Source organism: Lonchura striata, chromosome 3 (genome assembly GCF_050655825.1).
Source record: "Lonchura striata isolate lonStrDom1 chromosome 3, ASM5065582v1, whole genome shotgun sequence".
NCBI classification, from domain to species: domain Eukaryota; kingdom Metazoa; phylum Chordata; class Aves; order Passeriformes; family Estrildidae; genus Lonchura; species Lonchura striata.
Genome location: NC_140705.1, coordinates 48,978,717 through 49,000,536, shown reverse-complemented (window position 1 = coordinate 49,000,536; position 21,820 = coordinate 48,978,717). Strand labels below are relative to the sequence as shown.

Here is a 21,820-nt window from a genome sequence, read left to right as displayed (position 1 = left end):
ATTTACATGGATAGAAGGGAGTTTGTGTAACCAGCTTCTGTGATATATACTGCCCAGAGAACAGCATTTTCTGTGGATGACTTCATCACAGAATTTTATGTCATTTTTTCAGTGTCATTTTTTGGTCTTTGGGCTGTGTGTGACCTGCTGCAGCAACATTTATCTTTCCTAATTGTTTTTGTTTTTTTTTCCTTGGGGCCCACAGAAGGACTGGAACATCATCGTATCCCTGTGTACATACAGAATAAATATATATTCTGTTTCATTAGAAGCTAATGCAACCCTACTGCATTAGGTGTAACTGCACTCATGCTGGCACCTGCACTGCAGTGTTGCTGTGTATGTTTCCCTTGCATGACTCAAGGGGCAAGGCCCTGGGGCTCTGAAGTGCTTCCATAAAAAGCAGTATTATCTGGTCAGGCATCACAGATGCAAGGCCAAAATAGATATTTGGACATACGTGACCAGAAGGGGATACAAAAGAATCTTTAAAAGAGGAATGTAGCATAAGTTAAAATCTCTATACATCATACAGCTAGAAGACATTGTAGAGAAGGGATGAGGAGAGGACGAAATAGAATGAGTTTCTTGATTTAATAGCTGGTATGGTTTAGGCAGTTTTTGAAACATGTATTCATCATCTATCAACATAATCTATCTGTTGTTTAACCTCCTGCTCCTATCTGTGGTGTAAGTTTTCTTGTAAGCAGAGGAAGCCAATTCTGTGTCTGTATTTCAACGAGTTTGTCTTTACAAGTGTTGTAGTTCAACTAATAAACACATACCTTGTGTGTTAATCCTCCATGGCACTGTCACCCACCTAAAGTGTGCAGGAAGAGAAACAGATTCACTAACACAGCTGCATACGGGCTATCAAGGTCAAAAGGGACAGCTTGGAAAATAACTACACAAAAACAAAGACTGGTCATTGTCACAAATAGTAGCTGTTCTCTTCTGTTCAGTCCTTGGTGTTTTAGGCCAATATAAAGAAGAATGGTGCATGCACACACTACATCTTGGAAAAAAAAGTGCCACAAAAGGGCAAATGATATTTGATATTTTTTAGAAGTCACAAAGTGTGACTTGTGTGACAAGACAGCATCACACAAGAGGAGCAGTTGGCTGCATTGCTGTGCAGTTTTGTTTTATCGGTGCTGTTAATGGATGTGCAAGGCTTGTCTTAGGCAGAGTGAATCTGCAGGAAGACGTCTGGTGGCTGACCTTGTATGTTACTATGCAGGGAATTCCCTATGCCCCATACTTCACAATGAGTCACTGATCACAATTATTGCTTCCCACCTCACTTACATGTGACTGTTTCCCTGATTTGTATTAGGTTATTTTTATCTTTGTTCCTAGGTGCCCTTCACAATGAGAGGGGGTATGTGACCAAAGTGAAAACTATGGGCTATGCTCATTCCTGGTGCAACTGCATTGACTCCTTTGCAGTCACACGGGATAAATTTGGCTCCCTTGGAAATGCCACGGCCTGTTTCCCGTCATATGTTCACTAAATGCAGCAGTGATATCAGTGGAATAGAAAAAGTTTGGCTTACTTGAATTCTTGCAGTTCTACATGACCAAGTGAAGCACTAAGGGGCTGTTAAAGTCCCTTTTGCTTAAGTCTATTGCATAGATTTTTACAATGAGATGTCCCAAAACCCCAGTAATTCACTTATTCTATCCACTGAAAAAGAAGTTTTGCTAACCTCTTAGTAAGGTTAGTACTAAAAGGTTGAGTACTATGTAAAGGTTGAGTACTACTTTCCATCATTGTGTTCAGCATGAACATAGTGATTGAAAAAGTACTATAAAGTTATATTGATTGAAGATTTAGGCACTGACTTGTGGCATATAATATCATTTTTTTAGTCATACGAAGACAACATTTCCTTGGGATGGGGAAAGAAGCAACAATTCGGCTTGTAGTTTGAGAAGTGCTGGTAGCAGGAAAAACAAACTCATTTTATCTTTCTCTTTACCTTTTGTTTGTTTTGTGCTGATGTGTCATGTGTGTTTCAGAGAGCATAGGGGAAGACTCACACTTGAGATTATATTTTTCCCTCCCTTACAAATTCATTGTTTCTACCATCTTCCTTCTGCGTAGCTTTGATGTTTTTGGTGTTCTAAGACACAAGACCAATAGTAAGAGCCTCTACTTGTATTTCCAGTCTATGAGAATATGAACAGTGTAAGTGACAAGAAATTACACTGATGAATAGTTCAACACACCTTTTTATGCAGATAAAGTTCAAAAAACATCATTTTGGGTTGAACTTTATCTGCATATTTTGTGGCTAACTGACTTATATGTGTGCTGGTCCATTAGAGTAGCCTGGGAACCAGTGCTTTGGGCTAGTTTTTAAGTTGGTTAAATTCCCTGCAACTGCTGCAGGATCATGCAGTGGGATCTTGGGCAGGTTCTTCAGTTTCCATACTCATGGGTTCCCCTCATCAAAATAAGACATAAAATAACTGTATACCAGTTCCAGTCTGTTGATGTGATCTGCCTTTTACATAGTAAATTTATTTTAGAAAATTAACTCCATCCTCTGCTGTGTTCACTGATTACCTAACAAGTTGTTTCATGTTGAGTTTTAGCTATGGTGGTTCATAATGTCCCTTTAATAGGAAATAGTCTAAATGCAATTTGAATTAAAGAAAAAAATGTAAATATGTCTAGCAGGTATAAAAGGTAGAAGTGGAAAGGGCTGTTCCAAGTTTTGTTTTTAACCGTCTAACATGTCAGGAAACAATGATATGGCATTGATTGAGAAGGATATAATAGATAAATTCAACTTCTGAGAAGTTACTTGATGCCAGGAAGGTCCTGTTTTGTCTTTTTTTCAATCTCCAGAAAGCAAAAGCAATCTTCAGTTCTAAAGTATCTTGTAGTTTTAGGGAACGGACCCTTACTTCCCTGTGGGATTCTTTTATATCTCCAGCTGGGGTACTTTTCTATTCCTAAATAAAATTATTCTTAAAGCAAACAAAAAGTTGCTGTTGTAGTTCTGTACATGTAGCCTATACATTTTGTTTGCTGATGGTCTGAAAAAGCAGTGAAAATCACCTTTATGCTGCCAGTTACAAACTAATTATTTCAGTGAGTTTCCTTTTGTATGGAGGAACTAACTTACTCAGAAGATGAGAAATAAATGCAGCTTTTAAAAATAAAAATGTGGTAATACATGAATCTGAATCTCTCTTAAATAACAGTTGCACTGTTGTCTTGACAAATGAGTAGCAAAAACAAAAGGCAGAAAATTGCCTGCTGTAAATTAAATGCCTAATTTCATGTTGCTTTGTAATACTTATCACCTGTCCTGTAGCACATGCCTTTGTCATGACTGTAGGTTGTTTCTCAGGGTTTGGATGTCTGTGACATGTGATGTTATAAGTGTGAAATTTTAAAATTTAATTTAACAGCTGAGCCACTCTCTCATCTACATTAAATTACTGAACTCTAACCGGATAAAATTGAGATGATGAGGCAGCTAACCTGCCGTAGCTATGGGATGCATTCCAGCTTCCAGTGAAGAGCTGCCTACAGCATTTAAGTGTCTGTGTGTATGTATGTTCAGTCTCTGTCTCTGTTTTTAAAGGTCTGCATATGCAATATTTGTGATAGAATAGAAACATTCTCTGGGTGATAGAATATACTTTAACTCCTCTCTTCACTTGAAAATACATTTTATATATAATTTCAGCCTTGAAAGAAATCTGTCTGAGAATTTTCTTGCTCTTTGTAGGCACTGGGCAGTCTGAAGTGCTGCTTCTGCCTACTGAAAACAGCTTCTAGAGAGCTCTGTACCAGACTGTTTGCCTTAGGAGTAACAACATGTCCAGATATTTCTCTCACTTGAATATTCAAAACTGGCACAAGGCTGCCGAGCACAAAACCAAGCACCTGGATGTAGCTTTGCCTGATGCCTGCCAGTTACTAATAGGAAAAGGAATTAGGCGTATCTGTTCACTAACAGGGAAAACACACCTCACAAAATTACAAGTCTATATTAGGTTTGTCTCTTCTATAACCATATGTAGATATAAGTAGCAAGGTGTCAATTGATGAAAGGGCGGAACAAGATTGTAAGGAGCATACGTATGTTAGAGACATCTATATTCAAGAATCGTATTTATTTTTAAAATATTTATATATGTAAATATTGAATGTTCTCTACGTGACATGTTTCTCTGAGATGCATGTTATTTCAGTGATTTTATAGCTGGGATTGTATTTCATTGTATAATATGTCTGTGCTTCCCTTAGAAATAAGTAGGTTCTTTCTGCATTTGAAATTCAGTTCATGATGTTACAAATCCTGAATTATTTCTCAGTTATTAGAAACAATCTAGGACACATGTTGTGTTAGTTACAATGAACAACAGGAGAAAATAAAATTTTAATGGATGTCAAAGCACTACATGGATTCAGTAGCTTGAACTGCACTTAGAGGAACATGGTACAATTTCAGTTCTAGTAGTGTTATAAATCACTTAAATTTTTAAATTAAGGGTAATTTTTTATCATACAGCAAAAAAAGGTTTGCTCTCTCAGTATGTTAGATCAGAAAAATGTTCTACAGTGTTAATGGTGAAAGAGCTTCTTTACCCATGTTGGTCTGTGAATAGGCAGCTTTGGGGAAAAGAATGCCTCTACAAAACATTAAGAAAATTATTCTCTTTATAGATTTTGGATTAAAAACCAAGAACAAACAGACAAAAGAAAAAAAAACATGCAAAAGGTATTAAATTTAAAAGGAAAGACAAAGGTGTGAGAAGCATGAAGAAACCTTCTCACCTTCTTGTGCAATACCACCTGTATAAATCATCTACCCAAGGACAGCCAGTGTCCTATAAAGATATAGGAAATTGTTGCCTTTACTGTTGCTGAAAGGCTCCCCACACAGCAGTATATCATTGACTCAGAGCTATAATACCTACATTTCCATAGCTTTGATAAACAGTTAAAACCAGCTGCTAATTTGAGTAGAGGAGTTTTTTGTAGAAAAGTAAAGCTACAGTGTGCCTTCCTGCAAGATTTAAAAGATTACACAGAAGAGAGGTTCCTTACCCCTGGTGTGACTTAGTGAAGCACAGAGGAGCTTGCTCCGGGCTGTGGGACGTGCCTGTAGATCTCTGGCAACTTTTCTGAGTCTGTGACCAAGTTGTGGAAACAATTGAAGTAGGCTGAGGGGAAAAAATAACAAAAGTTTCAGAGGCAGGACTCACGGTGTCACTCAGCAGCTCACAAGTTGATTGGTCCCATTTGCCTTCTGACACAGGCAGTGACTGCTCCAAATTTGTTCCCAGCAGTAATGTACATGGGCAGCACCTTTCCTTTTGTGAAAGGAGCTGTGTGCCCGGGAGACCACCTGCTCAATCACAGGATGAGGGAATCTGGGAGGCTGCCTGCTTCAGTAGGGTAGCAAAGGGAGCTGTTCTCTGACACCCTGCCTTTTTTTAAATGGGAACTTACTCAGGGAGCTGCTTTGGATGTGTTACTTTTGCTACAGCAATGTTTCTTCTTTATAGAAAAACCTAAATAGTGAGGGCTGACACATTTCTTATGGGTGTTTGACTTGGAATGGTTTTCTTCTGTCCAAGGTATTTTTTAAACTACACTTTCAATATATATGGTTTTGATAATTCTGTTACATACGTGGTATTCAGTTTATAGTGTATGATGAATGCTTTCTAAGATAATCTTTCTTCTCATGGTGCTTAAACTGAAATAACTTTTCTGTATTTCAAGTCTATTCCAAACACTAATGTGTGGATTAGAGGCTATTTTTTTCCAAATTTGACATATGTAAGTTCATCTCTGAAATATATCATTACTATATATTTTGAAGTATTTATCTTTCCTTTAAAGCACACTTCCACAATTTTTCTTCCCCTCCCATTTTCTGTGGCTAGAAACTATTTAAGTATACATTTTTTGAGAATCCTTTCTCTTGTTTGGATAGGGGTAGCAGCTTGATGCTACTTACAGGTTATCTTACATATATTTTCCTGTGTTGAGAAGTGACAACATAATGCATACACAGAGCAGTTTTGTGTGTTGGGGAAGTGAAGGATTTACTGGATGCAAAAGGATTAAGCTATCAAGTGAGAGCATCCAGCATCAGGCTTTCTGTGTGGATACAACTGACAGCATGTGCCTTTCCCTGATTTGGAAATTGCAGGCAAAATTACAGAAGCTCAGCCAAACTCTGAACACTTACAGATTCAGTTTTGACAATAATTGTTTAGCATAGATGAGTGCTTGAGTTTAAGCAGGAGCCCAGACAGGGTGGATTTTTTAGTTCAGTTTGGGTTTTTTGTTCCCTGGAAGCCCTGCTGTGATAAATCATTCAAACCAGAGACAGAAGGACTTTGGGAATGATGTACAACCCTGTCTCAAATTGAGCCCTGCTTTTATTTTTGTAAATATGGTTTAGCTCTTCTGCAAATTGGTTATATCAAAGTTGAGGTTAACAACTTGGTTTTAGTATCATAAAATATGCCTCCTTTCCTATAGTATCAAACCCAGGAAGTCCAGGGTCACATATTTGAGTTGAAAGTTAATTGAGTATCTTCACAGTGAGGAGTGATGATTCTTTACTGGTGCAAAGTGTTTCATAATTTACTTATAATAGCATTATTAATGTTATAAATTTCTCACAGTCTAGCAAACTGTATTTGGCTTTTTTATGAGGGAAGTTTCATGTTTTTATTGTATGCTGTCGTCCAAGAAAAGTGCTAGCATTGGATTGTTTGCTTTTTTATGAAACTTGTGCTATTCACCCTCTGTATTTTGTTATGAAGTCCAATCCCACCACTGCAACAGCTGCAGTGCCATTTTTTTTTTACCCAATTGGTGAAAAGTTGTCATGTTATTTAGTTACACTACCCCAAATTCTTGACTCTTTTTGTTAATTAATTGGAGCTTTTTAGAAATGAGATGAGATACCTTAAGAGAATTTGGTTTTTTTTGTGAGCTGCTGACACAGTCATAGCATGGTCTCCATTTTAAAGAGTGATAGTCGAATGTGCAAATTATAGCACTGAAAAAATGCTAGTATTTCATGAGAAACATAATACATATCTTCTCTAAATGTCAACTCAGATAAAAATCTTAAGATGGGAAATGTATTTGCCAAATAACAATAACATCTACAAGTTCCGACCACATGAGTGTTGTAGATCTTGTATTAATGTTGTTTCTCTAAATACAAACTTGTTTAAGAACATTCTCTCAAGAACATTTTTCTAGTTCAGGTTAGTTGTATTCTCTCATGTAACTCATGGATGTTTTGGTGGAGCTCTGAGGAGATGCCAAAGTACTGCTTATGGGACATGTCAAGTCTGACAAGTACGGACACAATATATGAGTACATCACTGTACTGTTTTCGTTTAGTCTTGGGTGAACAGGTCCAGACACCCGTGGATATGAGAAAGGAAAAGCTTTAAAAAAGCAATCTGTGTTGAAGGTTTTGGTCTGCTGTGTTTTGTTCTGGGGAACAAAAATGTGCAGCTGTTGCCTGCTTGACCTTAAATGGAGATGATCTGGACTTTCTCCAGGAGGATTAGGAATCTACCACTAGAACATGTTTCTTCTCAGAAGTTACTTAGAGATCTGGTTAATACTTGGGATAATGTCTAAAAAGAGATGTGTTGTACTTCAGCATATGAGCTCGTTTATTGAAATAATAATTGTAGAACTTCTATTCACATTGGTAATAATTTCCTGGATTATTTTTACCTTTCTTGTGCTAGTTTTCAAAATTCCAGCTGTAGACACTGGCCACCTGTATAATCTGTAAAGAGTTTGAGGTGTCACTGTCTGGTGTGCTGATATGATAATGATGATCATGACTCTTTATAGAAATGGACTGCAACCCAAGTCCATTTGTTTATAATATACAGGTAAATAAATTCAGCAGCAAGTCTGAATACTCCAGTTCGTGAGATTTTTCATGCTGCTGCTGCAGTTTGCTCACGCACTGCAAAAGTGCCTCTGATATCATACAGAAGAAGGTCTTGTGTTGGCACATTTGGTTTAACAGTAACAAAAAATACACAGAAGGAAGAAGTGAATGCTCCCACGAATGTGCATTAATTTGTGTGTATGTGGGACAGAGTAGCAGAGTTTGGTATTGAAGCTGAACCCTAAAATGAGATCTTTCCTTTTTGTAACCAGTAGTTTTCTGGCCTGATTCTGTGATGGGTAATTGCTTGTAGCCATCCAGGTATTAGCAGATGTGGCTTACAGGTCCCTTCCTACTGTTCTCTAAAGAGAAAGGACCCAACTAATGTATCCTTCTGTTACATTTGTGCCGCAAGCCTAATACACCCTAAAGGGAAACATGAGTTCTTCCCTCCTTCAAAAGTACAGAAAAATCAGTATTTTCAGTGCTGATGTGAATAGCATTCCATAATCACACCAGATAGGGTGACAGCCTAATCAATTGAAAGATAATAACTTCCTAAATGCATTTCAGGTTTTTTACTTCAATTTGATACTCTTACGACCTGTTTGCTTCTGTATTTTACCTGATGCTTCCTTTAATGATTATCTGACCTCAGTGAATCTCACTCACATTGTAGTCTCAATATCTATCTTCTGGATTCATGTGGAGGAAGTTGCTTTTCTGAGGCTGCAGATGTTCCTGCTTTTGTGTAACAAGACTTATGGTCTTTGTTAGTGTTATAGGAAACAGCTTTGCTGAGAAATCTAGGCTTTGCATCATGCTATTTTCCTCTGGGACAAGACGTATTTACTTTTCCTAACCATTGGATTGACATTAAATTAGTTTGATTTTCACATTTTTTCCTTCTTTACAGACAAGATGAAATTACTTTTTGAGGCAGCAGCTTGTAAAGCATACTACTGCAAAGTGATTAAGAAAAAAGTACAAAATAAATTAGTAGAAAATTTGGTCTGAAATACTTCTCTTTTTGGGAATGGTGAATGCTCTGTTAGTACTAGCCATCTTATTTGTTACTGACCAAAGACATTTTTTTAAGGTCATCTTGAATGTTTTCCTTTCAGCTGCTGTTACTGGCACAAACCTTAAACTATTAAAGTAGATCTCACAAGTGTGTCACGCCTGTTTTTTGTCTTTGGTGCTTTGACCCAGTGTTAGAAAAGAAGGGAAAAAAGAAGTTTTGCCTGGCTCTTGCTCTGAAAATTGGCTGTGTCCTTCCTCTTCCCAAAGCCTGTTAGGAAGCACTTATTTAGTGCGGAACAATACAATTAGCATAGACTTGACCTGTGTAACAAAACATTGACAGCATAAAAAGCTGTGTTCTTGTAAATACTTGGTGGTTTTCACAGTGATGAAGTTTACCTTTTTATTAGGTTAATGAAGGTCAAATAATTTACTAGTAGCAGTTATCTTCAATGATGCCAAATGTCTTTAAAATAGCAACATGAGACAGGATAGGAAATTCAATGGTCTTCGTTACAGGGAAGGTTCTTCATTTCTATGAAATGCCTGGGAAAGCTGTATTTTAGTGCTTACTGGTGTCCTCAATTGATTAAGCTGAACAATGTGCTTTAGGTGGTGTGTCGAGATCCTTATAGCTAAGAAACTGTGTTGAGTGTCTTTCAGATAAACTGTTCTGGGAAGCACAGAGATTAGTTGTGTTATTTGACATGTTGTGAGTGATAGATGAGCAGCGGGACAAAGGCACATGAAGGAGAGATAAAGACCACATTTCAGTTGCCAGGTGGTGGTGCTGGATTATCTCCACTTGAAAGTGTAACTGCAGAATTGAGGAGAAATGATTGGGCTTTAGCTTTTGCTGCTACCTATCTTCAGCTGAACGTTGTCCTTACAGAAATGCATAAATATTGCCCAAATGATGAATGTTTTGGCATCATTTAGAAGTTGAAAGATCTGTTGTGCAAATTATTGTAGTGATCACCCTCAGGTAGTGTGGAGGGGTAGCAGGTAGGTAGCCTCAACAGGGATCTCTCGTTGCCATCTCCGTGACAGAGATGGCATGAATCAGGCTTTTAAAGAGTTTTCAGGCTAATTTTCACATGACCCTACTTTGAGAAGTGGGAGCCAGTGACACCTTTCTTTCTCTTGCTTGGTGTTACAGAATAGTGTGTGTCATTTCTTCACTTCTTCTGTTCATTGCTCTGAAGTTTGAGGCTTTTCTTCCCCTTCCCTCTCTTGAGTGACTATAAATAAGACTAATTTCCATGGTGAATGTCAGCTGTCTGTTGCTTCATACCTTTGTTTCATGAAATTCATAGCTAAAACAGGGAAAAAAACATTCTACAAAAAAGCCCCCCAGAAAATTAGGATCCTGAATTTCATTACCTGAGAATGTGAGGTACAAAACTTTATATTTTTCTTTATTCTGTTGCAGAATATGCCAGATAAAAACATGACTTTACTCTTTGGTTCAGACTAGTTCTGAGTAGCAAGAAGAAATTTCCTGGTCTTGAAGATATCTTCTGATTATGTATTCTGTTTCAGGCAGTTACTTTCTTATGGAAGTTCTGTTGTCAGTCACTGGAGCATGGAAGCTTTGTAAAGTGTAGTGTCACAGATTGTTTTGTCTGTAGCTTCCTTACCACTGAGGTGATGAGGAGAGCTTTTTTTTCCTGCTTTTATGACTCCATTCTTATAGAAGAAACTATTTGCTTTTTTCCTCCTTTTGTGGCCTTTACTGAAAATTAATTGGTTCTGCGGTTTTGAAATACAGTCCTCTGTATCAACTGGTTATGTGAGGACTTAGTATAACATTATTATTGACATCTCTGTGAATTAGAAATTAAAACAAAGGTAGTTCATTCTGAAACATGAATTTTCCCACCTTCTAAATGAGCCTCCTTCAATCAACATATATTTGTTTTTCTTTAGGCAGAGATAGTCTTATTTGTGTCTGTTAAAACCAGTATTTTGCTTACAAAATGGCTTCCTCACTAGAGAATCTGCTGTGTTTTGGTGCTCTTTGAAGAGACCTATTGTCTTTGTACTTGTCTTAGTTTCCTCTCTGTAGAATGAGAGTAAGTCCAGTTTCTTTTTAAGAAACTTGGAGACCTACAAGTGACAAGTACTAATTGCTGGTGAAATTGATGAAAGTAGTATTTATTTTTTTAGTGTGAACTTCTACCTTTTCTGCCCATATAAAGAAGGTGCTGGGACTCCCCTGAGTTTATCTTGTAAGGAAGGAAAACACCTTCACACACTGACACGGATGTTTGGATGCACCCTTACATCATACTGCTGCTTTTGCTAGAGACAAGTGTGTTTCAAGTACCCCTCATAAGCTCAAGTGGAAAAGGTTCAATCTGGATTGAAGCCAAACAGTTCAAATATCCGTCACTTACTCCACACACAAGTTATGTGACTACCTTCCATGGTTGTGTGGTTGCTGCTTTCACACACGGTCCGGTGTTAAATTAACAACATTCCTTCTGTTTATCAGTGATGCAGAAGCTTCAGGCTTGGATTTTCAAATGTCTGACTTTTCAGATTCCAGGATCTGATTTGCCAGAGGTGCAGAGCCTCTGTAAATGCATCTAAAATTCAGAGAGTCATGCAAGTACATGATGTCTCCTTGTGAGTTAAAAAAAATATGTATAAAATTCCCTTTTTTTTTATTTTTCAAAATTCTGGGGCAAGTGACTGAAATGTCTACATGATTATATATCATATGTGTGATCATGTACAGGGATGTAGAATCCCTGCTTGAAGCAATTTAATCTTCACAGTAGGTCCATGTGCTGTTCTGCTTGGTTTGCTGGCTGAAACAGCTAGTTCTCTTTGGGAAGAATTCCTGGAGTTGAGACAGAAAACATGAGTATGCCTCTAATTTTCCCATCCATGGAAGTTTTTCAAAGTAGTCACCAATAAATGTAAATGAATACTGTACTCACATTGCACAGTGCTCTGATGGCCACAGATCTTATTAACTGTGCATGAGACTGTTCTAGTAGAGAACTCAGTTTGGTCTTCCAAACCCCACTAAGGCAGCTTTACTAAATCCCCCACTTGCCACTGTTTATAGAGTATCCTTGTCTTTTTTTCCTTATTTTTTAAATCTATATTTGTGGTAATAAGAGTTGGAAAATAACAAAGGTGTGTGTGTGTGAGGGGATGTCTTTGTTACTGCTAACAATTTTGGTTATCAGCCTAAAGGGAAGTGGAAAAGAGTGTATTATCTAATTATTCCTTCCCCATCAGCTATAATGTGCAGAAGTTGCATGTGCAAAACTTGAAGTGCACGAGTTCCAGTAATTTTACTCCATTCTTTCTGCAAGTGCTCATAGAGATCAGTTCTGGATTATTGTTTTTAAATAAAATGTACTTTCTTGTGTTTGTGGGAATACTTGGATTTGTTCTAATATAAATATTCTGAATGTTTCTGCTTTATTTTTGTGGGATTTTTTTGTTTATTTTAAACTTCAATTAATTGTGCTGAGTATTACACATAGGGCTCATGTTTCTTGTAAAGTCCTGGAAATCTAAAACAAGTGGAATGCAGGAAAGGAGAGGCTCAGTTTTCTGGTTAGGGGCCAACACCCTTCATAGAATCTCCATTTGAAAAATCAAGACTCTTGATAAAGAAATTGCAGAGCATCAGTTTCCCCAAATGTATGCTGCAGCTTCACATTAAATTCATAGTGGCTTCCCTCTCTTTCACTATGTTTGTATGTTTCATTAATAGAATTTGTTGCTCTGTGCTTATAAGGTTTTTCTAAGTTTTCTTCTCCAATTACTGCATAAGTATGGGTTGTTGGTTTTTTCTTCCAATATCCACACAAGTTGCTCTTCCTCTTTTTGTTACCTTCTTGTTATGGGAAGACTCCTGTTAGTTTCTGTGGAAGATTGATGGCCAGCTCTGCTCATCCTTGCAAAGTTTGTACAGGCTGACAAGAAACAGATGCTTTTTTGATTGCTTTCTAGGTCACTTTTTGCATCCACTTTAGCCATGAGCAGGCATAGTAAGTAATCAATGAGCAACCAAGACTGGCATTCAGTAAACTGGTATTTGTAAGTATTAGCAGTGTACATCTAACTTAAAGGTTTTTATAAACAATCAGAACTTGGTTGAGGATGTCGATTTTACATGTACTTAATGACTGTTTTTTGCCAACTATTCGTTTTTTCTAAACTAATTCTGTCTTACTTGCACAGTTCATAAGTTTTTGGAGTGAATAACATGTCCTGTATTTATTAAGCACATAAAACAATGGTCGTTTTGAATAACTATAGTCACTTTGCTTTCCAGGACGGAATAAGAAACAAAAAGAAATAATGAATTTAACAGTGAAACATCAACTAAAAGTTGGGGCGGTGGTGGGGGGGTGGGGGGGAGAGTTGTTCTTGTGGAAGCTCCCTTTCATCTCCAGATGTTTAAAATTTTTTTTATAGTAAAGAACATTTGAATTTCAATGCAGTGGGAAGATAAAATGTACACTTAATAAAACAAGTGCTTCTATACTTAGGAAAGACTCAGTTGTTATCAGTGGAAAATTCCAGGCACTGTTGCTTTTAACGTCATATTAAGTGGCACCTAGAAGTGTTTTGTGTTCATAACATTTGCCAGAATATAAATGGAAAGGATTTATGACAAAAATAATATTGGTGTTACATGGTGGATGAAGGAATGTTATAACAACACATAAAAGCTAGCGAAGTGTGGTTGTTCAAGGGAAGATAAGCAGAAGAAGGTGCATCATTATCCTGTGTGCAGCTCTGGGAGGGTTGGTTTCACCCTTCGGGAACGAAGTAGCTTAGGGGACAGAGATGGGGAGTCAGGAAAGTCAGGGAAGACTGCTGAGTGGCTGCAGCCTCTTCTAATAGACTGCCCTTGTCTTTGCCCTGACAATGTGCATCCCTAGGGATCATGCAAACTCTTTTCAGAGTTAATATATTGACTTCTTTGTCATTGGAGGCTTTTGCATAATACCATCAGGGATGCTTGAAGGAACAAAACCTTGCCAATTACGCAGTAACAAGAATTCCAGTTCCCTTCCCTTGCAAATCTCCTGCTATATTTCTGCTTGATTCAGGATCCCCTGCTGAATGCAGATTCTGAGCACACGTGCAGTCTCTGACTGTAGGCTAGGAGTGTGCTGCTGGTCCTATGTGTGCTGTCATAATTTGTAGAGCCAACACAGGGAGGATTATTTTGAAAATAAAGTACAGGAGGCTTTTGGTTTTATTCTGTTATGCCATCTTCATGTGCAAGTTCCTTTTCTTGAACTGATTGCTTATCTAAACTCCAGGTCTTGGCCAGTAACTTAACAATGTCATAGCAACTGCATAATGAGTTTTTTTTCAGAAGCTTAGAAAATACTCAGTCTATACACTGATACTTTGGAAGGGTTTGGCAGTGCCTGTAGTTGAGATAATTCAGCTTGTGGTCGTGTTCATACTAATCCAGCACAAAGCTGTGCCACTGCAAAATGTGTTGTCTTGTACACTGCTTTCCCACTTAAGAGAGTGTGTGCCAGTGCTAGATCTCACATGGCCTTCAGTGCAATGAATCTGATAAGAGCCTGACCAGGATGCAAATAACCTTCATGTGTGTGGGATGGGGGGGAAGAGTGTAGGACTGGGGCTGTCGGGAGGGAGCTGAAAGGTATGAATGTTTGAAGCGGTAAGAAGAGGCAGGAGAACAGGCTCCCTCCCTTTGATAGCAGTGTACATTTATGCCACATTTAAGTGACCAGGTGGTTGCTATCAAAACCCTGTAACTATGCCATCAGTAAAAAATCTCTGCTTGTTTTTTATGTATTTAAATTTTTTTTTCCCCATGGTGAATAGCTACCTGACCTTAGCTTTTGTTTTCTCCCATCTCTTGTCGTATCCCAGCAACCGTGTACTTGCTATGCTTTGCTCTTAATTAATTTGTAAGGTGTTGTGCCAAGGGATCATGTCTTCCTCCCTTGTTGTGATTATCAGACCTGACCTTGATGAAGTTCAGAAGCCTCAGCTGCAGTATAAACAATGCTGGGAAAGAAGTAAATATACGAATAACAGTAAATTGCAGGACCATCAGATTGCTCCCAGGCTTATATGAGTAAAGTCTGAATTAAGTGTGTTGCCCTGCGTGAAATGGGGATTTCATTTGTGAAGGAAGTTTGAACCAAATGTGTTAGTAAAAGTGTAATGACTAAAGGGAGTGCTGTCTTTAGGAGGTGTGTGAATGTTGTTGCTGTTATTCTTCCCTATTTTGAAAGATTTCCACTTTCTCAAAGTTTATGATGATAGTGGTGGTGTCTGTAAATAGCATTAGCCTTTTTAGTTTTTGTTGGAAAAGCTTTAAAAAGTCATACAACAGTCATACACCACTTCATCCATACAGTTCAGCTCTGGGTATATATCTTTGAGGCGACTGATGCCTTTTAAAATTAATTTTGATTCTTGAATTTTTGTTGATGAGGTTGGTGCCTAACTGTGATTATTCTGCCCATGTCATGGTGTAGTCAGTGTGTAGGCGGTCACATGAATGCATAATTTAATCCTAACTCAAAGGAGGTCCTGATGTGTTATCAAATAATGACTGGCTTGCCTTTTAATTCCTAAACTTCATCCAGTACAGATTCTAAAATCTTAAAATTTGGATCTTTCCTCAGTTGTTTGTGGTATGCTTTTGCTACTTTTCTCCATCTCATTAGTTGGTTTGATAGATTTTTTTGTTGTTTGCTGGTTTTTATTTGTTTGTTTTCTCCTGATAGTCTTATTGCAGATTGCCATATCTCAATTTTCATTCCATCAACCTTAGTTTACATGGACTATCAACCTAGGAAACAAGCTACTTGCTGTCTGATTTAATGTCTCTTCAGCCTTTGTGATATTTAGCTCTTTATCATAAATCATTCTAAGCCTTTTAGCCATGGAAGTTTCTCTTCTTTGAACATGTTTTACTGTTCCAGTGACTTTCTGATTCCTCGCATTGTACTACCAGACATACTCTTGCAACTGGGTTTATGCCAGAGCTGTTTAAAGTTACTGCTTTATCCTTTTCCTTACCCCCTTTTTCTGTAACCTGACATCCCCATATACAGGCAATCCTGACTTGCATTAAGCTGATTTTCAGGCAGGTTAAAATGTCAACCCTTGTCAAGTGTATTTTCCCTGCTAGTTGTGGTCTCTCTTATATTAACTACTTTGCAGGCTACATGTCTATATAAAGTATGTGTTTGGGATTTTTTTCCAAACCTTATTGATTTTTATTTTGCTGTTGGCAGTGCTAACCTCTGTACAATACACCTGTATTTTTGAGTCCCTCACCATTTGATGGTGTTTCAGTGTTGATTTTAATGATGTTTTCCAGATTAAATAAATTCCCCAAAGAACACCACATACCATGGCTAGAATAAAAGTGCAAGGGCATGATTAGATGTTCTTTCCCCCGTGACTGCTGGAAATTTGTGAAAGCATAGGCAAAATGTGATACAGCCTAGGTGTTGCTGCCAAGAATTGCAGTGATTATATCCTGCTGAGCAGAAGCACTATCTTCCCTAAAAGGCAAAGATGGAGCAGAGTAGAGCAGTAGGTGGTGAGATACAGATAGCACAAATAATGAATTCTGTAGTCTTTTTTCTACCCAGCTCAGAATCTCTTACAGTGTGGAGGATTCAGTTTTATAGCTGTGTTTATAGTGCATTTCTGAGAGGCACAGCCTTTCTGTATAAATCTTTCTTTAAAATTAGGGCCGTATTCCATGGTTGCAGCCTTCTGTAGCTTTTTCTGCATGACAGCCACCATCCCTGTCATGTTTCACCTACAGAAGGATGAATTTGAGATTGTCTAAATTATGGGAGCTGTTCTGACCTGAAACTGATGTTTGGAAGAAACCTGCATCGGGGAGGAAGGGATGGGTGAATCATTTTTCCTTACCCAGGATGAGGAGCAGTTACAGAGCTCCTCAGTGACTGCTGCCTTTGCAGATTTTAACCTTTTCCCATCACAGGTGACCCATAGGCAGGAGGTATGTCAGTGACAAAAGTGCATTTGGGCTTGCTGCCACCACATCCTCTTCTTTCTCCCACATTATCCATCCAGTGATGTCCCTGAGGCACAGTCTCAGCAGTCACCCATATTTGTTTCCTCAACTGTCAGTCAAAAAGAATCCTTAGCTCCTGCTAACATTTGTTTATGTTGATTCTTTGCCTTGGATTAGCTGCGGATGCAAGGAATTCTTTTTCTGTTGAAGCCTGTTAAATGCAGCAGGAGAAGAATGATCCCAATGGACAGGAGTTTATGATAGTGTAGGGCAGTGCAAGCAGTTGTCCAAAAGGAATCACTCACCTGGCATAATTCTTGGTGCTCTGCTAGTTGTTAGTAATGAATTGTGAAAATTTGCAGTTGTAGTATGGACAGCACTAAATTAATTAAGCTGCAGCTATAATGAAAAAACTCGTTCAAATTGATTGGGGTTTTTGGGGGTTTGTTTGGTTTTTGGGGTTTTTTTTGAGATTAAGTATTATATTGACATTTTCAGACTTCACCTTTACTTCGCGATGTAGTAAATGACATCATTTGACATGATACAGCATGTTACACGTGGAATGCTGGGCTGCTCTGTGTGCTGCGACCCTGATCTGCTTCAGGCAGAAACTATGGACATGTTTGCGAAGATAATTTTAATTAGCACAAGTAAAAACCCAGCCATATTTGACCTAAGTTATCTAAATGTTTTATACTCTGTCGACAGAAAAATTGTTTTACCACTGATAAAAGCATTAAACTATCAGTCAGTAATGTCTGTTCCAGCAGTAAGTATCTAGGTTAGTATAGCAAACATTTATTTTATTTTTTTTTTCCCCAGCAGCTGACTTTGCCTGAACAGTGACTTGAAGGTTTGCCAAGCCTCTGTCACAAAACAAGCTAGTGAGGACCTTTGGATGTCACTGTGCAAAGAATACTGTTCTAACTGAACACATGTTCTCTGGACAAGGCTGGTACTCTCAGAAGAGGTGCCAGGTGACAAAAATAGTTGTATTTTGTAGGACAGATAGAAAAGAATGCTGTGTCTTTCCAGATGGTATTTTGTTTTGTAGTTGTGGACGATTCAAGTTAAGGTCTTGAAGTTGTGGATGGCTTTCTAAAAATGACTCCTGGAACTGTATCTGGTCTCACTATTTGGTTTGATATCCTTAGGAGACAAGATATTCAAATGTAAGGGGACTGCCTGTGTGTTACCACACAATTCAAAGAAGCTAGAAAGCTGTTTGTAGTAGTCAACACCATGTGCTCATAAATGAGTGAAGTGTCTTGTTATTTTGGGAAGTGCTAAGAAGTATTTTTAGTATATTCTTTTTCTTTTTTTTTAATTGGATGAAACATGATATCAGAATCAAACATTTTTGTTTCTGTTTTTATTTGTTCAGAGTGAAAAATTGAAGCATACAATATTAATACAAAGTAATATTTTATTTGTTGTTGCATATGTGTATGCAGCATGTACATACTCCATAGGATTGGATATATTCCAAAGTTAAAGCATCTCAGTGAGTAATCTATGGAGGCCTTATATTTTAGATTTATTTAAATTCCCAAACTAACATACTATTGTTGGCATGTAATTTACACAAAATATCTGTTCTTAACTTTGCAAAACTCATTGCATTGCTTTTCAGTAGCTAAAGTATTTAACTTTTATAATTACTTACTGTACCAAATTTGAAGGGGTTTTTTCCAACCTCATTGTAAATTAATGCTTGCAGAGGTGCTGGATTGAAATAAGGGGTATGTATTGAAGAATTCTCCCAAAGAAACCACCAGTAACTTCCAGAATTTTTTTCATTCTTAAGATAGGTTTGTATTTAAATTGCTGTCTTTAATCTCTTCATTTTTATAGTTCAGTTTTAAAGACAAAATTAATCAAGCTCAGTAAATTGATTTGGCTTTATAAAGCCATATTCTTATTCATCATGTCAAATGCTTCTGTGTTTTCTCTTGAGTAGAGAAAGACATTCTGGCTCTGAAATGTAAAGATCAAATCCCAGCTACAATAAGGACTTGTTTTTTTCTTCTCTTTTGACTGTAGTGTGGTGGTGTTGAGGTGGAGGTAGGAAAGCATTCATCGGCACTATAGTGGGAAAAGCAAAGGAAAACAATTCATGACATGAAGTCCAGTGATAGTTCCTGATGTTGTTGCTTTGTACTGCATGATGTGACATGGGTCACTAAGAGAGACTTTCACTGGAGTAGGTTTGTGCTGGTGACTGTCAACTCAGCCAGTCTTATGTATAACTAATACAGAACAGTATGTGAGCATCCCAAGGTATTCTATAAGCACCAAAGACGACTTTGAAGTGATGTGGTCTGGATGGAGCTACCCAGGCAAAATAAACTTCAGATTTTGTAAGCCATAAAGACTCTACATATGTGTTACTTACAGGAAGAATCCTGACTAGGTATCTTTCCTGAGTTTATTAGATCAGTGCCCAAAAAAAAAAAAAAATCTTATCATCAGTTTAGATTTGTTTTTAATTGGCATCCAGTATTTAACGTGTAGAACTGTTGATGGTTTTTGTGGTTGGTCTTTGTTTTTTTTATCATTCATAACTGATCTTACTGTTGAAGCTATCCAGTTTGTTAAGCAAAATAAATATTCCCTGAAGCAGATAAATTGGACCTGGGGGATGGGGTGTGAGGTGGGGGTCTTTCAGTCTTGAAAGATTTTTAGAAATGGTAATTCTTGTCATCTTGTCTCGTTTTAGGTTATAAATTAAAAGAGAATAAATGTACAGGAATGAATCAGTGGGCAAGCTGTGGATTGAACTGAACTAGACTGAATGGGAGAAATACTTTTTAAAGTTACAGAAGTGATTATAGTTGTGAGGAATTGGCTTCTGACTTTAGTACCTCATGGTATTGGGGTTTAAGTGGTGATTTCTTTCAATTCAGTGTTATAATTCACAGTAAAACTTCGACCAGAAGTGTGGAGTGCTTGGCAATTTTTTAACTTACTTTACTTGTTGATCATCTGTCTTGCTGTTAATACAGTTTGTTGTAATTTCAGATGAAATTTAAAACATTGTGGAGCTATAAAGGAAAAAATAGCCTAAAGTGTTTTTTTTATAATAGCTATGTTTTCACTTTTTTTCCTTATGCTCTTTTCCAAAAACATAGAAAGACAGCATTGTCCAGGATTCCTCTCAGATAATAAAAAGTTTTCTTTCTTAAGTGATTCAAAAACCTGGTGAAAGATTAAATGTTACTTCATGGCAGCTGATGCTGGGATCCCTCAGTTTGATCTCAGAAGCTTTAGTTAAACCTTCCCTTACATGAGTTCCTGACGCAAATATTTGTAATAAATTTGTAATAAATGCTTTCTTGATTAAATGTCCCATTTTTTTTACTTTTCTTCCAAACCATGATGTTGTTGGTTGATATTTAGTTCAGCAGTTACCCTCAGTTTGTTGTGAGCCATGAAGCCTGGCTTTAGTGAAAATTAAGAGAAGGCCTGAAACCTGTTACTTGTGAGAGTTTTATTCTCTTACAATTTAGCCAGAATTGCATTCCCTTGTTCTGTATTTTAAGTGCACACATGTCAAGGGAAATTTCTCTTTCTCTGTAAAACAATGTTACAGGTGGGAGTTGGATGGGCAGTGACAACTGTTACCTGCTGTTAGCAGTGGGTCTGAAGTTACCCAGCCCTGTTACTTGAAGTGCCACAAGGATCGCAGCAGGATATGAACACTCTGTGGTCTTCCTCTTGATGATGTAGTTAATTCTAAATGAACTTTTCGTTCCAAACTGCTTTCAGAGCTGTGAATTTTTTTAGTAGAGAAATGATAAAATCAGTGAGACTGGGCTGAAGTTTGTTTCCAGAAATTTGTTTATAAATCCAGTTGTTTTATACAAAGCAAATCTGAATTAAACTGAAAAACAGTCCTTAGGTTTCTGTAAGAGCAAGCCATTTTGTAAATGCCGTAATATGTAGGAAATTATTTATTTTCACTATTTTGGAGCCTAATCCTACAATTACTTTATGCAGGTTTCACCTGGAACATCTCATTCAAGTTACCCAGCTACCAGCTATCAGGACTCCAGCAACTGGGAATCTCTAATGAAAATTAAAGAAGGGCTGCTAAGACAGAAAGAGTTTGTGATTGATAGGTAAGTACCCAGCTCCTGCTGCATTAATTAGATAAGATGAAGTAAAAGCTACAGTTTGGCTTTCAAGAGAGCTACTTGCTTAGTTAAGTTGTTAGGTTTCAGTCCAGCCGCTATTTATGCACAAGTATGTAGGAGCTAATCCTGCTAGGAGAGATTGGCAGCTGGCCTAAGGTCTTACACAAAGTTGGAAATGTATTTAGGAGGTTTAATGCCTCTGGAGTGGAAAAGGAACAGTGAGTAAAACAGCCACTTCTGCTGTCAGGTTCCCCTCTTAGCTTCTTACCAGGCAACAGGTTTGTATAGGACATCTTTCTGTTTGTAAGGTCTTGGAAGTGACTTCCAAGATGAAAATTCACACAGCTGCATTGTGCTGATTTTTTTTTCCACCACAAGTATAGAAATTCAGTATATTTGAAGCCAGTTGATAAAGCTTTGATAAACTGGCCTTTGTAGTAGTATTCAGCAGTAAAAGCCTATTCAAATCTTCATACAAATTGTTCTGATAAAAAAAAAAAATAAAATCCAGAATCTTTATGTCAATAAATATATAACCTCATATTAAAATTCCTGTCAATCTGAATGGGCTTTAATAGCAACTCACTGCCCAAACTCACAGTTTCTAGTACTGGGAGGATTGTGCTTTTGCAAGATCTGTTCATTCCTCTATTGCAATATAATGAGGAATTGCAGTGATTGAAGGTGTTTCTGCCCCTTAGCACTCTGGCCAGTA

General features: G+C 37.6%; 2 protein-coding genes across 13 annotated transcripts in view; one reads left to right on the top strand and one right to left on the bottom strand.

Moving 5' to 3' along the window:
* Positions 1-5,175, bottom strand: part of PLN (phospholamban) — a 45,161-nt gene extending 39,986 nt beyond the window's left edge. For 6 of the 11 annotated variants that reach the window (XR_014953728.1, XR_002466371.4, XR_013339724.2 and 3 more), the window contains exons 1-2: positions 5,075-5,175; positions 786-820 (exon numbers count right to left, since the gene is read on the bottom strand). The gene's annotated coding sequence lies outside the window, so the exon portion shown is untranslated. Of the gene's footprint in view, positions 1-785; positions 4,855-5,074 lie in introns of all 11 variants that reach the window. The other 5 variants (XR_014953729.1, XR_013339726.2, XR_013339725.2 and 2 more) reach the window with 2 other exon arrangements.
* Positions 1-21,820, top strand: part of CEP85L (centrosomal protein 85L) — a 134,398-nt gene that overhangs the window by 86,007 nt on the left and 26,571 nt on the right. For both annotated transcript variants that reach the window (XM_021540854.3, XM_021540852.3), the window contains exon 4: positions 20,969-21,090. In XM_021540854.3, the coding sequence (XP_021396529.3) occupies positions 20,969-21,090 (122 nt within the window). The remainder of the gene's footprint in view (positions 1-20,968; positions 21,091-21,820) is intronic.